The sequence below is a fragment of the Gallus gallus genome, chromosome 1 (assembly GCF_016699485.2).
Source record: "Gallus gallus isolate bGalGal1 chromosome 1, bGalGal1.mat.broiler.GRCg7b, whole genome shotgun sequence".
NCBI classification, from domain to species: domain Eukaryota; kingdom Metazoa; phylum Chordata; class Aves; order Galliformes; family Phasianidae; genus Gallus; species Gallus gallus.
In genome coordinates this window covers 189,182,606-189,197,484 of record NC_052532.1, presented here as the reverse complement: position 1 = coordinate 189,197,484, position 14,879 = coordinate 189,182,606, and the positions used below count along the sequence as shown (strand labels likewise).

General features: G+C 39.2%; 1 protein-coding gene across 37 annotated transcripts in view; it reads left to right on the top strand.

The window, feature by feature from the left end:
• DLG2 (discs large MAGUK scaffold protein 2) overlaps positions 1–14,879 on the top strand; it is a 999,237-nt gene that overhangs the window by 952,188 nt on the left and 32,170 nt on the right. For all 37 annotated transcript variants that reach the window (XM_040647195.2, XM_040647185.2, XM_040647172.2 and 34 more), the window contains one exon: positions 2,869–2,944. In XM_040647195.2, the coding sequence (XP_040503129.1) occupies positions 2,869–2,944 (76 nt within the window). The remainder of the gene's footprint in view (positions 1–2,868; positions 2,945–14,879) is intronic.

The following is a 14,879-nucleotide window of genomic DNA, read 5'->3' as shown; positions in this document are numbered from 1 at the left end:
ATTCCACACATACAGAGAAATGCATTTATTCTAAATTTAAACTGTAGCTATAGTAACCAGCATTCACTGTGTTTCAGTAGGAAATATGTAAGACCACTCAGACAGAAGGAAACATGTTGTGCTAATTATCGTTCTATCAAAAGAATAGAGTTTGTATTTAAAAAAAAAAAAAAAAAAAAAAAAAAAAAAAACTAGGCAATCTTACTATCCAGACCTAGAAACCAAGAGGTTTAAGGCAATATATTTGAATACCATTTGAGGAACACTGTGAAAGTTACAAAAAGAGATATATTTGGACCAATTTGGAGGATGTAATAAACCTCATTTTTCTCCCCAGATAATATTTATTGTCTAATAAAAATACCACGTCGAGCTGTTATAAGTTAGCTTTGCAGGATTGGACTTAGATTTCCTAGAGAAATTCATAATCCTAGACAATGTTACTGTTTCAATTATGAGTGACTCGGCCAGTAGATCCTGTAGATGATTTTGCAAACGTAGTAAGTATTGTCTTTATAGTAATGAGTGTATTACTCAAGGTAAGGACAAGAAAAGCTTTTCCTTTTAGTAGATTTCCTTTGCAGTAGATTTCTCTCTCTGCCTGTGGCTTTCATGGAGTAGGAGAGAGCTCACCCTTTCTCAAATCATTTTTACAGTTATTGATGTTATTATTTGAGCATATTGTGTTAAAAGATTACATATACACCACGTGTAAATCTTGGTGGGATGAGCTTTCAAAATCTACTATATCATTCTCCTACAGGTAAAACTTAAACTGCACATATCTCCCTGTGCTGATAGATTTTAATGTATACAAACGTTTTTAAAATCACACCCATTCACCAAGTAATGGAAACTCATAGTATTGCTCCATGATAGTTAGGGACAGAAAAAGAACGCTGTCTGATCTCTGATCTCCTTTATAAGCCTACCTTGTGTGTCTTTTTTTCCTCGACATTGGTGACTGGAATTTGTGTTTTCCCAGTCAAGATTCTAAGATGTGGATGCTAGATACACCTCTTCTGTGCTATTTTTATGGCTAAATTTCTTCGCCATTAAAAAGTAAACCTTGTGTTTTTCTTAATCTGAATTTTCCAGGCTTTAGCTTATTGCCAATGATTTTTTTTTCTCTCTTAAAGATAATTCTCTCCTAAAGAGAACACAGTATTTTCTCTCTGTGAAGGTGTTGCATATACAAAGTAGCAACTCCTTTCCCAAACTGTATTTACTGAAGCAGTGGGTATTAGGGTCAAATAATTATTGAGGCTTTTCACTGAAGCATTTCAACTTGCTTTAAAAACAGAATTACCAGAATGGTGCAGGCTGAGGCAAGTTGTGTGTTATACCACACTGCATTTTGGGCTCTTCAGTCCCATGAGGTGGGCATACATGGGCTGTCTGTTCTGCTTTCCCAGCTCAGGCCATGAGAGTGCTGTCAACAGATATCCTTTCTGCCTTCCGCTTCTGCACTCTGGTTCATCTTGTGCAGCAATCTTGATTCTTGACGCTAGCTTTATTTGCATTGAACTAATCTTGAAGCTATGCTCACCCAATGCATCCATCTGTTAATGAGTGGTCAGTTCCTGGCACCAAACTGGAAATAGACCAAAGAAACTGAGATACATTGTTTGTGTTCATATCTTACATGGCTACACTATTTGGTTATGAGTACCTGCACATATTTGTCTTCAGAATCCACCCACTTCACTGAAATAAATTAGAAAAAAAGAATTATTTCCATGCTGCTTCCATGGAGATAATAGTCTAAAAAAAAGACCACCCACCTATTTTGCAGCATTTTAGGGTGGCTGAAAATAGTTATTCTGCCCTGAAGCATTTGTATCTCTCCTCAGATAAGCTCATTTGGGAAAAAACTGTAGTTTTAAATAAGCAAAACCTGAAGCAAGCTTCTCTGCACTTGGATATTGTAAGAAATAGCATACCTCCATCTTTCAGAAGACAAATTTAGAATTCATTTCAAAAATCAGCAACAGAAAGGTTCCAGGGACAGCACGTTCAAAATTACTTCAGTGAACCACTCTGCAGAGCAAGCTGAGGGCAAGACCTTTAAAAAACCTGTGACATTGGTAAAGACAGGTTTGAAGAACTTTGTGTTTAAACGGTGAAAATATTTAAATACATAAAAAGGGCTTTGCAAAGTTGTGGTCAAACCATCTGCCTGTGTGTGGTGGATGCTGTTTTTACTGGGGTTTTTTTTTTTGAGAATCAAGGCAAAGTTTGCTCAGAAACATAAGGAAGGGAGCATTCTCTTCCAGTCTGCTCTGGTCAGACCAGATGCAGTGTTTATCTGACCGTCTCAGCTGGCTAATCAATTCATTAATATCACTAAAACCTATTCACTTTTATTATTAAATTGCTTTTTAGCTGTGGTGAAGGCAGTAATAAGAGGCATTGCTGGAAGCTGGAAAATGGGGTAAAGGGAGAGAGAAGTGCTAAGATTCCTCTGTCTAGCAACTGTAATGTCTTACATTTTAACTCATCAGGTGAAACTTTGTCTCTTTAGTTTGCGTGCTTGTTGGGAGGAAGCCCTGTTCAGCTGATGTAAGAAAACCAAGGCTCTTTGGAGCCAGACCTGTGTTTGCCAGCAAAGTGCTGCTCAAGGGCTGCCTAGGGGGCATGGTGGTTACAGGGTGATGGTTGGACTAGATGATCTTCGTGGTCTTTACCAACCTTAATGATGCAATGATTCTGTGACTGGCTGAGGAAGTGGCCTGACATCTCTTACTATTTGTAAAAATTTGCTTTTGATGCTCACTTCATGTACCACCTTAGCAGACTGAGTATCAAACACATCGTAGAAAACACTGCTCGAAACAACATGTGGTTCTTTATTTTTGTCTTCCACAGAGTGGAAAGGAAGGAGCGTGCCCGTTTGAAGACAGTGAAGTTCAACGCAAAGCCTGGTGTCATTGATGCAAAAGGGGTATGTAAATAATGAAACCTTTTGAAATTGCACTTTTTAATCATTTTGTCTGTTTACGAGTAGATAAAATTTCAGCAGCTTAAGGAGTATTGAGTATACAGGAGTATAATACGATGATCTTCTAAATAATTATTCTTTTCAGAATAATACGGACTGACAGTGCCTCCTAATTGGAAGATGCAGTTTTAGTTAAATGGTAGTTAGAGAAGACTTTAAAAAGCAGTGCACATTGGTATATGTTTAATGGAACAGAGAAAGAAATGTAAACTCCCTGACTTGGAAAGGTGTTACATCTCAAACAAAAGGTTGGATATTAGAGTTCTGGATGCAAATTTTAGGTCTGGGGACTAAATGTTTTGACAGTTGTGACAGACATTGAACACGGGTGTGTTTCACAATGGGCTAGCCAGCACCAAGTCTGCAAGTTCCCTTCCACCAGCACTATGCAGCCAGAGCAGCATTTCTGCTGCTGTCATTCTGCAGCATTGCTTTACTGTGCACAACTATCAGCGGTGCTCATGGCTCTGATGCCCAACACCTTACACACTGCTGTCTGGCTGGCAAGTGTCTGAACATGAGGAATGTCAACAGTCCTGACTGTGGAGGTACGTTTCCCCACAGAAGTGTAGCTTACATTTGCAGCAATAGTGAATACTTGACATCAGTATTGCAGGGATTTGCTTTTGAAAACAGTCCAGTTGATGTGCATGGATTTACAAGTGAGGGTTTCAGGGAGCAAAACGAGAATTTGGCAGAAGCCACCAGCAAAGACAGTCTCATTTGGCTTTAGAAAACACAGGGAAGTGCCAAATCTGCATGATGAGATGACAAAGTCATAGGCAGGGGCTAGCAAAGGGGCAAAACAGTGATTCAGCAGATCCCTTTCAGACCTGCAGTTCTTGAGTTGCCCTGCACGTTTAAAATTCTCATTCTTAACATTTTCTTACTTCATTTTTCCTTTGTAATGGAATGGAAATACTTCCTTTGTCCTAGATTATCCTGTTCTTTTACTTCAGCCTATAACAGATTACCAGAGTCAGAAGTTCCCCTTGTTGCAACGCGGTTCCTAGTGCAGAGGGTCCCAAACTTCTGCATGCCAGCAATATAATAATTCAGACTTGCAAATACTTCCCTTACTGCCATACCGAACAATCCTTGAGTTCACTGCAAAAGCAGAATAAATTCACTGATTGAAACAAGTTTTCCAGATTTATTTATTATGTGGAATCAGAGTTCAGCTTGGTATAAAATACGCAATAAACAACATTGTGAAATCTTAATCTCCCTGTGTTTCTTAAGGAATCAGTTCTACATTTTAAAATTTGAAATGGCCACTGTCTGCAAGCCTGTAAATTAACTTTGCCATTTATTTGGGCAGATAATATGCTTTTTATTGCCAGTGAAATCACTTGTTAAATGCCTATTTCCTGTATATAATCAAAGCCTCAGGGGAATAATTCATTCATATAACTAATGGTCCTTATTCAAGTGAGTCTGTCAAGAATTTAATTACCTCTTGATTCCCCAAATTGTTTTTCCATTTTTGTCATCAGCATAACATTAATCTTCCAGCTACTCATGTCAATGTTTGTTTCAGTATGGAGGAAATAGCATAATTACAGGCTGAGATGTTGTATCCATCTGGGAACACATTTTCTATCGTTTTGAGTATATTTACATGTATGTATATTTTAGTGATCAGCAATTCCACTTAGTCTTCACTTCTTTTAGTGTTCAAAAAAAGTGGAGAAAGCTGCCTAACAGTGCATGTGTTACTTTTTTTTATCTGGAAGAAATTCAGCCCAGATAAACAGGGCTGCAATAATCCCAGCAGAACTCTTCTGTTTGGAAATAAAACTAAAATTTAGGTAGGAATAGGCTTATAGGTTTGTCTGTTGCACCTTTGAGCTCATATGTGCGTGGCCACATGGCCAAGTGAGAGAGTTTTGATGCTATCTTAATTTATCCTAAAGATAAATTGGTAGAATATCCAGAAATGAGATACAAAGTCAGTAGTACAGATGGTGTGACATTTGTAGTTGGCCAGGTTTTTGTGTCTCACTGAATAAGTGCTTAAGAACACTCAGCAATACAGTTAACAAACCTGTTAGCAGGGATAGCTACAGGATAATTTTACAAAGGCCCAAAATCTCTTCTTCAAATCAAACCTGGATGTGTTACCTTATCTAAAATGACTGGCATTTTTAAAAATATTATTTAGAATATTTAGAGCGCTTCCAGTTTATTTCCTTCTACTCCTCCAATCCCTGGCTTGTGAATCAAATATATACAAAATCAGAATGGTTACAAAGACAGGGAATGCAAAACACTGTGAGGGAGCACTAGTGAAATCTTATCATCTTGAGTTTAAGTCAGGTAATGGATAGTATCTCTATAGAATGCATAATTCAATTCTGATGCTCATCATAACAGGTTATTATATTAAAAAAAATCAGTTAAAAAGGAATTCAATTTTCTAGCATTGGATCTAGTGACAACTTTTAACACTCTGATCATGTAGCTCAGGAGATAATTGTTGATTTCCAGAAGCAGAGAGGTTATAAGAAAGTAAATATAGTATTTCTTTAACTTTCAAGCATCTGTTACTGGACAAATTGAGAAAAACTGACTGAGCTAACTAGGTCTCTGGCTTAACCCAACAGGTCTAATTTTCACAGAATCATTTAGGTTGGAAAAGATCTTCAGGATCACCAAGTCCAACCATCAACCTGACCTACCAAGTCCCATCACTAAAACATGTCCCTCAGTGCCATGTCCACTCACCTCTTAAATATCTCCACGGATAGGGCCTCCATCACTGGCCTGGGCAGCGCATCACAATGCCTGACCACACTCCCTATGAAGAAATTCTTCCAGATGTCCAATCTAAACCTCCTTAAGTGCCACTTCCAACCATTTCCTTGTATCCTATCACTTACCACCTGAGAAAAGTGACTGACACTCACTTCACTGCAGCCTCCTTTCAGGTGGTTATAGAGAGCAATGGGGTCTCCCCTCAATCTCCTCCAGACAAAAAAAATACCTCAGCTGCTCTTCATAATTTTTATTTTCTAGTCCCTTCACCTTGAGCAAAAAAAAAGCTTATTTGCTCCATTTCAGAGGTGTAATTTATAAATTAAGCTGCAAATGAAATGTTTGTACAGCTTACGACAAAATAAAAAATCATCAGAATCCCAGATCTTATTAACACTTTTAAAGATATCCAACCAGACAGAGAAGCTAACACCTATGTGTTTTGGAAAAAGATACGGTATCATTATGAACAGCTTTACAGCTTCATTTCATCAAGAACAGATTGTGCTTCAGTTGAGTTGACAAAGTTCAGTCTCTAAATTCATCTATTTAATCATAATAATACTCTCCATGAGCTGCTCTAATTGTTAATACAGGTATCAAAGCAACCTGTCCATCCCTCTGGTTCCCTAAGGCTGTTCTGTGCTACTGAAGCAAAGGGCAGCATTTTCAGGACGCTGGTTACCTTGGTGATTCAGACTTGAAAAAGACAGATGAAGTTAAAACATTCAGATTTCCTAAACATTTGCTCTCTCAGTCTTGGGCCCACCAGTCTTTGGAGAACTAATGGAAAATTGTGCAGCTCAGTGGTTTATATAAAATGTTTATGCTGGAGAAATCTAGTGGAGTTATGTGAGCACAAACTTCAATAAAAAGTATTCTTTATGCTGTGTTGAGCTCAAGACAATCTCCCAGGCATAGAATCATAAAATCATGAAGGTTGGAAACGACCACTAAGATCATGTAGTCCAACCATCAATCCATCACCACCATGCCCACTAACCCATGTTACTCAGTGACATGCATCTCCAGATGATCACCTTTCACCAGGATCAGCCCATGTTAGTAGCTGTAAGTACGTATCTACCAAAGTGGCATACTGACCTCATGGTGATTCTGCCCACTGCAAGCTTCAGGGTTTGTTATATTAATCCTAAAACACACCGGGGCTGAAGGCTGTTCAGATTTTTACTGACTCAAATGCCAACCAATTATGGAAATATTACAGAGGGAAAGGATGCAAGCCAATAGTCTGTTTTCTCAGTCAGTCTTTCAGGCTTTTCTCTTGCTTTTCTCTTGCTTTTCTCACTGTCAGATTATATACTCTCTCAATTGTTTCTTGAAAATATAGCAAAAATGGTAGCTCTTGGAAAGACCTGTATCAACATATCACCTTTTTGCTAATGTTCATATATGTTTCCTGTTTCAGAAAGGTATTGAACTACCTTGAAGCAAAACATTTCAGTAAAACTTAAGTAAAACGCAGAGATCTGTTTTTATACCATATGCCATTTCATTTCACCCCTTATGTGGACAGTGACTCCAGAATATTATCTAATGGATGAATACCCAATTTCAGTTCCCAACTGAATAAATTTCATGCAGGTTTTCTAGGCAGGTGCCCACCTAGCAAAGTTGCTCAGCAGGATGTCCAACAGGGAAGAAGTGCCTGCCCACAAAGGGCCCTTCTCCATCCATCCAATGTTTTCCCAGTAGGCCTGTGCTCTGAACCACAACATTATGTACCATCCATATCCATTAGTTTTTCCCATTCAGTTAGCTTGTGTCCATAGTGCTTTTCATATTCCAGTCAGACACCAGTATTACACTCACCCTGCCCTTTCAGACACCACTGAATATACTTATTGTGACAGACAGAAGCTTGATCGCATTTAATAATGTTTCTGATGAGAAGATTCTGTTTACAGATCCCACAGCCCTGCCTGTAATGTAGGGCCATCCTCTGGCTTTATTGTCATTTTAGTAACATTGCATTAAGGCCTGAAAGACAGAATCTAAGCTCAGCTGAGATAACAAATTCAGTACTGTGGTGTAAATAGAACCCTCTGCACACTCAATGCAACTTTCTTCCAAATGTCAAAAGCTACTTCAGGTACTGGAAGGCTGCAATTATGTCTTCCTAGAGCTTTCTCTTCTCCAAGCTAAACAAACCCAACTCCCCCAGCTTGCCTTCATAGGAGAGGTGCCCCAGTCCTCTGATCGTCTTCATGGCCATCCTCTGGGCCAAGTCCAACAGCTCCACATCTGACTGAGAAAGAATAGTTAGAATCATAGAATCACAGAGTCTCTTGAGTTGGAAGGGACCTTTAAAGTTCATCTAGTCAAACTCCCCTGCAATGAACAGGGACACCTACAGCTTGATCAGATTGCTCAGACCCCGTCCAGCCTGACCTTGAGTGTCTCCAGGGATGGGGCATCCATCACATCTCTGACAACCTGTTCCAGTGCCTCACCACCCTTATTGTAAAAAACTTTTTCCTTATATCCAGTCTAAATCTCCTCTCTCTTAGTTGGAAACCACATCCCCTTGTCCTACCACAACAAACTCTGCTAAAGAGTCTGCCCCTTTCTTTCTTTTAGATACTGGTCACTAAGTTCCTCCACATCCAAAAAATTGTATGCATTCACCCACATGTATATTTTCCTTATAAATATCTGCCCAGTTGCTACTCATTTGAGTTTCCGAGTACCCCCCTGTCAGCAGCTGAGGTAGTGAAAGGAGAGATGCTGCAGTGACAAAAGCATTTCTGTGCACATTGGTGTGCATTTGTACATCTGAATGTGCATGACAAGAGAAGAGGAGGGAGTCTCTGCTTTTTTTCTTTTTTTTTTTTCCTCTAAATTTGATAGTCAGAAAATAGCAGCAGGTAATGAGTAAGAGATAATGGACATGACAAACACTAAAAGGTGTGGGATCACAGGTTAAGAGATTTACTAAGAAAAGGAGAGAGGTTGAACATAAATGAAGTATACACCTACCCACAAGGATGACTTGAAGAAGGGTTACTGAAGGTGGCGTGGGCACTGATGCACAATTAAATAATCTTTATTCCCAGTCTCAGCCCGATTTATCCCTCCTTACCAATCCAGCCTGACTCCTTTTGTTTCTTTTCGTTGGGAATGGCTGCCTGTGGGGTTCTCTTCAAAGACATTGGGCACTCTTACTGGAATAGATGCTCAGTTCAGATAAAAAGAGGTCTCCAACTGATATTCCAACTATTGCTTAGGAAAATGATGACTTGTATAGCTGTAATCTTCTGCAATTGGAGGTATGCATGCCTGAGAGCAATGTGCCTAGCAGCAATCCATCTATGTGTGCTAGCCTGCACAATCCAACACTTTTTTATCTTTTCTAGCCTGTCACTACTGTAGCTTTTGAGGAGCAGTCAGTGAATAATGCATCTCCAACGCTGCTGTACTATTTCTATACTTACTGCTATTTTTAAAGGTGTTGCACTAAAGAGGGCAGAGTGAGCTGCAGCCAGGTCTCAGGCACCCAGGATAGCAAACAGAGGACACAGTCCTGGTTACAATAAAAGTCTGCACCCAGAACAGTCCTGGGGCATGAACATCAAATCTGTTGGCACCAACCCCGGTTGCTCCCCAGTCCTGTGGTTCCCAGAAAGTCTATAGTGACAAGTTACATTTAAAATCAAGCCCAGGCCCCAAGTCAGCAAGGCAAGGTGGAATGAGCACAGACAAATCTACAGCATAAGCAAGGCAAGCAGCAGGGGCTGTGGGCACTAATTGGACATTGTTGTCCTGCAGATACACATCCTGCTCATGTGATCACAGATGAGATCACAGAAATCCAGGATTCTGCACTTTGGTATGCCCTGTGGCTTTAGTTTGCACCTTAGTTTGCTCCAAATTTTTTAACTAGCCTCTGTTATCATTTAGAACAGCATTTGCTAGCAGAAGGCTTTGCATTACATCTTTCTTGTAAGGCTTATTCTGTCAATTCTGACTAATTTTGATTATTTGAAAAGAGATGTCCAACTTTGTCATTTTTAAGAATCTTTCTCCATTCCATGATGCCACTTCCACTGGCGGCATCAACTGATTTAGTTTTCCCTTTTCCTTCCATTACATCATGTTTCTGAACTGCTGAAGACAAAGAGCTTTCCCACTAGATGCAGGAGAAAATCTGACCTAAGCCCTGGTATATTCTTTTTGCTAAGGGCTGCTATATTGCTTCAGCTGTGTTAAAAACAGCAGATATAAATTATAATTAAAAAAAAAAAAATTAATTTAGTCTCCAGCTTGAAGACAAAGTGAAACTTTGGTTTAGTCCCTTAGAAAAAAAAGAGTATTTCTACTATGAACTGGTATGACTCCTAACAACTTTTTAGCATTCCTAATAACATCCAGCATGCAGAATGGTACACAGCGTGGCCCTGGCTGTATAAACAAAATGAGTCTTCAATAATACTCTATCATACACATTGCAATTTTCCAAAACCAAAATGTTTTATTGTCTCAGTGCCAAATAATTATTGGACACCTACTGGCATTAAAAATAATTTCCTTAGAGTAATAATTTCTAGCAAAAATATGCTTCCATTAGGCATTTGTTTATAAGCTTCTGGAAATTGCATGAAGGAGCACATGCATAGATGGGTCATAATATTCTAGCTTGGCTTTTACCCATTAAACAATTTTACCTGTTTGGCTGGAAAGCCTGAAATACAGCTCTCTGCAGCAATACTACTTACACATGATGTTGGGACAATTATGTAAACATTGTAAAATAGTTGTTTTTATAAAATATATATATATTTTGTCTCTTAAGTTGGCATTTCTCCACCTCAAAAATCCCCAAATAAAGAACACACTCTTTCTTTGCTGTCCAGAGCCCCAGCCTACCACTACTGCCAGAGACATGAATCGTGCCCTGCCTGCAGTGAGCCTGAGGTCAGTGCCTTTGCCATAGGCACCTACAGTGTACGTGTCCCAAGTCAGACACTAGGAATCCCATTTCTGTGAGCTTTGACTGAGGGCACTTTCTGAAAACACAAAGCATCCATTATAATGCACAGTGAGGCAGAGTTAAGACTCCTCACATGACATTAGGAGGATTTCCTTATCCATTTAATCTTTATCAGATGCAAGAATCTAAAATTCAACAATGACAGGGCCATATCCAGACTGCACAGTTTCAAAGCTAGCTTTGCCATCTCAGCCATGTCTCCAGACTGATCCTTGTGCTAGTTGTTGCAGTGAAAAAAATAAACACCAGTAAAAGGTGCTGTATATAAAGTGCTCTGATGCCACTTTGCCAAGTGTCAAATATAAATGTTTGGATACTCTGGGTTCATTAGAATCAGAGTAGTTAAGGTTGGAAAAGACCTCTAAGATCATCTAGTCAAACCATCAACTCATCCCCACCATGCCCAATAATCATCTCTCTCAGTGCTTCCGTAGTTCTTGAACACCTCCAGGGATGGGGACTCCACCACCGCTATGGGCAGCCCGTGCCAATGCCTCACCACTCTTTCTGAGAAGGAATTTTTCCTACTATCCAACCTGAATTTCTCCTTGCACAGACTAAAGCCATTACCTCTTGTCTAAAAATGCACAGGTGTAGTCCCTCTGCTCAGCCCCTCACATAGCTCCTGCAGTGCCAATAAAAATTATGCTATTGCTACAAAGCCAGTGCAATCTCCTGAATTTCTTTAAGTGTACAACTATAGGTGGAATATCTACAGACAAGAAACCCCCTTCTATTCAGAGCTGAGTTTTTTTATAGAAAATCCTTCTGCATGTAATTTCTTTGCGAGAATTGTCAATCAGTATTTTACCGTACACACTTCCATCTAAGAAAGATTTAAATTTGCTTTTCTGTAACAAAAGAATAAGAACAAATTTTGATGTTTGTATCTTAAAATAAGCTTTGAAAATCAGTCATGTCATAAATGTTCTAGTTTTTTAGCTCCATTACTAATTGACATAAAATCTTATAAGAAAACCATTGTTTCTGCAATATTTTAGCTGTTACTCTTCAGCAAACATTCAAGAATGTCTCCTCTGTGATAAAATGGAAATTAATGACAAGAATTGAAAAGTCATGGGAAGCCATGCTGCAAGAATTCCTCATTCAGCACATAAGACCTATAGGTAGGTCTTTATGTGAAGTCAAAAAAAGCAGACAAAATTATGAGAAGGAAATTCCTGGGCAGAGGTACTTCTTACACAGGGTCTTTTTGTTGGTGTAGGGCATCAGTAGGTCTGAAGCCACTCTCCAAAATGTGCTGTGAAACTGCCCAGTGCAGGGAGGAAGAGTAAATTATTCTTCTCTCTGTTTCTGTGATGCTCACTTTCTTCCAGCCTTCTCTTCATTGTATTTCACTGCACAACCTCAGAAATGTGGGTAGCAGCAGAGGGCATGGGATAATCAGATCTCAGCACCATTCCTACCACTGCTGCCCATGTCTTGGAGAAGGCTTCTTCTCTCCATGGCAGAGGGAAATGGGGGCTCATTGGTCTTGCTGCATGTTTCACACATTTTCACCCCCACCACAATCGTGTCTTCACATTTCATGACAGCTGATGCCAGGCAGTGGGCTCTGCACATCTATTTTGACCTGAGCCCATATTATTGGGCTGCTCTGATTGTTCCCCTTGAGCCAAACACATCTTGCTCAGCACTGCTGCAAGGGATATTAGAAATACTGCTGTCTTCAGCACCTAGTTCACTCATGTGCTGAAGTCACCAAATGAAATTTAGTTGATACAGTGCATAGCCAGGAGAATTTAACTGTACAGTATCTCATTGCTCCAGGACATTCTGAGTCACTCAGTAAAGACATGTAACAATTTAATAATAGTGCCTGTTGGGAGTTGGTCAAATAATTATGCCTGTTGAGTCTATTGACAGAAGTAAAGGAAAACATTTGAGTCTTCAGTTTTGCTTTTACACCACTACAGCACTGTTGACTGTAGCAGGCAACTGGAATGCCTTAAAGAACCTGTGGGGTTTTTTTAAGTAAAAAAAATGGAACAAGACTAGAAACTGTGGAAAATACTGTCAGGTCAAATCACTGGATCTGTTTTCCAGTTTAAAAAAAAAAAAAAAAAAAAAACTGTTTTGCATTTTATTGAAAAGAACAAAACCTAAATATATGAAATATGTAAGCATAACAGAATAGATCTCAAATAGATCTTAAATGTCCCTTCCAACCCAAATCATTCTACGATTCTATGGTAATCAAATGTGAGAAATAATGGTTTTGGGGGTTGAATTTGATCCAGATGAACATTCAAGAATATTAGTGCCGATTTCTTGAGTCGACGAAAATACTAGTAGTCACTTCTGCTCTTAATGAGCAGTTTAAATACATGAATCTCATAGACTTTCAGCCTGATAATTGTGTTGAGTTTAGATGTGGGATAATACTGCTTCTTAGGCAGTCATAATGTTAGGAACAAGACTATCAGCCAGAATTTTCTTTGCCATTACAAGTCTGTGCCATCCCTGCTGAGGTAAGAGGAAAGTCAAAAAATTGCTTAAGTAAAGATACATATTGTAATATTTAAATTGGACACAGATTAAATATAGGAAGGTGAAGATTTGCAACACAGGTGAAACGCCTAAGTTTACAGCTGAGAGTTAATTGCTTTTCTTCTAAGATTTTCCAGCAGAAATTTATGCTGAGTTTAAATGCATGTGTGTGTTATTTTTGTCACTTGTTGTCTACTGCCCTGAATCAAGTGGTAGGGGATTTGCATCTATGTAAAGGCAATTCCATGGTTATTTGACTGTTCAGAAAAAAAGCTTTAGTGATTGGGGAAAAAAAGATGTATAGCATTGGCAACAGCTCTGGTTAAATAATTAGAAAAAGAACAAAGTTTTCTTTTAGCAAGATTAGGCACAGAGCTCTAGATGAGTGGAGTCAAGTGTTAGCACTCGTTAAGATGACAGAGTCTCTGTATTTCACATCTTTATTTCTGGCTCACTCAATTCAAGCCATTCTGTGATGATTGACTTTGTGACTCAGACCATGTTTGAAAGGTTACAGGAACACAGAAACTGTCAAACTGGATCAAATCCAAAGTCCATCTGATCTGATATCCTGTCTGTGAAGACTGGCAGTATGAGGTGCGTGGTTGAAAGACATAGAAACAGCATCTCTTACACAAACCTTGCACCAGTCCCTCAGAGTGACTTCTTGCTTCTTTATGCCTTTAATTTTTTTGGTTTTAGCTGTAAGGCCTAAGTACATAAATATTTTAAATGAGAGCCATGAGCCTGATATGATTCACAGTGTCCTGAGCCAGATCTTTGCCATCATTCAATTCGCTGTCCCAGTGATCTGTCTTCCTTTTAACTCAAAAGAGCAGTTCCAAAGATAAGTCTGCTCTGATTGTCTTTCAGGGAACAGTTTGAAGGCATGTAGGAGTTGTAAGTCTTTCTCCATTAATATTTTACAAAAGAAATGTAATAAAGGTCTTTATGAAGTATATTTTTCTTAATGTAGAGGAGTGTTTTATGTAGTAGTTTATACTTACGCAAATGTGTAGCAAACAATTATTGAGTCATAGAATCATAGAATTCCTTAGGTTGGATGGGTCCTTAATGACTACCCTGTTCCTAACCCCTGCCATGTGTTGGCAGAGGTCCTGCTGTGTGACTGTGGGAAGCTCTGGGCCTCAGCAGGAGATCATATGGCCCCGGAAACTCGCCAAGTCCAAACCAACACACAGTTGATCTCTGAGGATCTTTCATCTACATCACTTTTGCATGAAGGGTGCTGAGAAAAATTGGCATGCACCAAGATCTATAGCTGAGGGAGTGCAGCAGCTCTAACAGGAAAGTTACTTTGTCTATGGAAATAAATAAAAAAGTAAAAGAATATTGCCAAACATCAAATGCACTAACTGCAGAGACTCCATGCTGCCCATATGACCTCAGCGAGCCAGGCTAGGTGAAAGCCTGCACTCCATCACAGGGTGCTGGAGCCAGCGGAGACTTAGTGTCTGGATCTTTTTCCTCCAGCCTCCTTTCTTTCCAGCACTGTAGTTACTCCCCATAGTACTTAAGATCGGTAGATTTGTTTTAAATGTGAAAAATGATCTCAACTTTTCCACTTCTCTTGGGGCA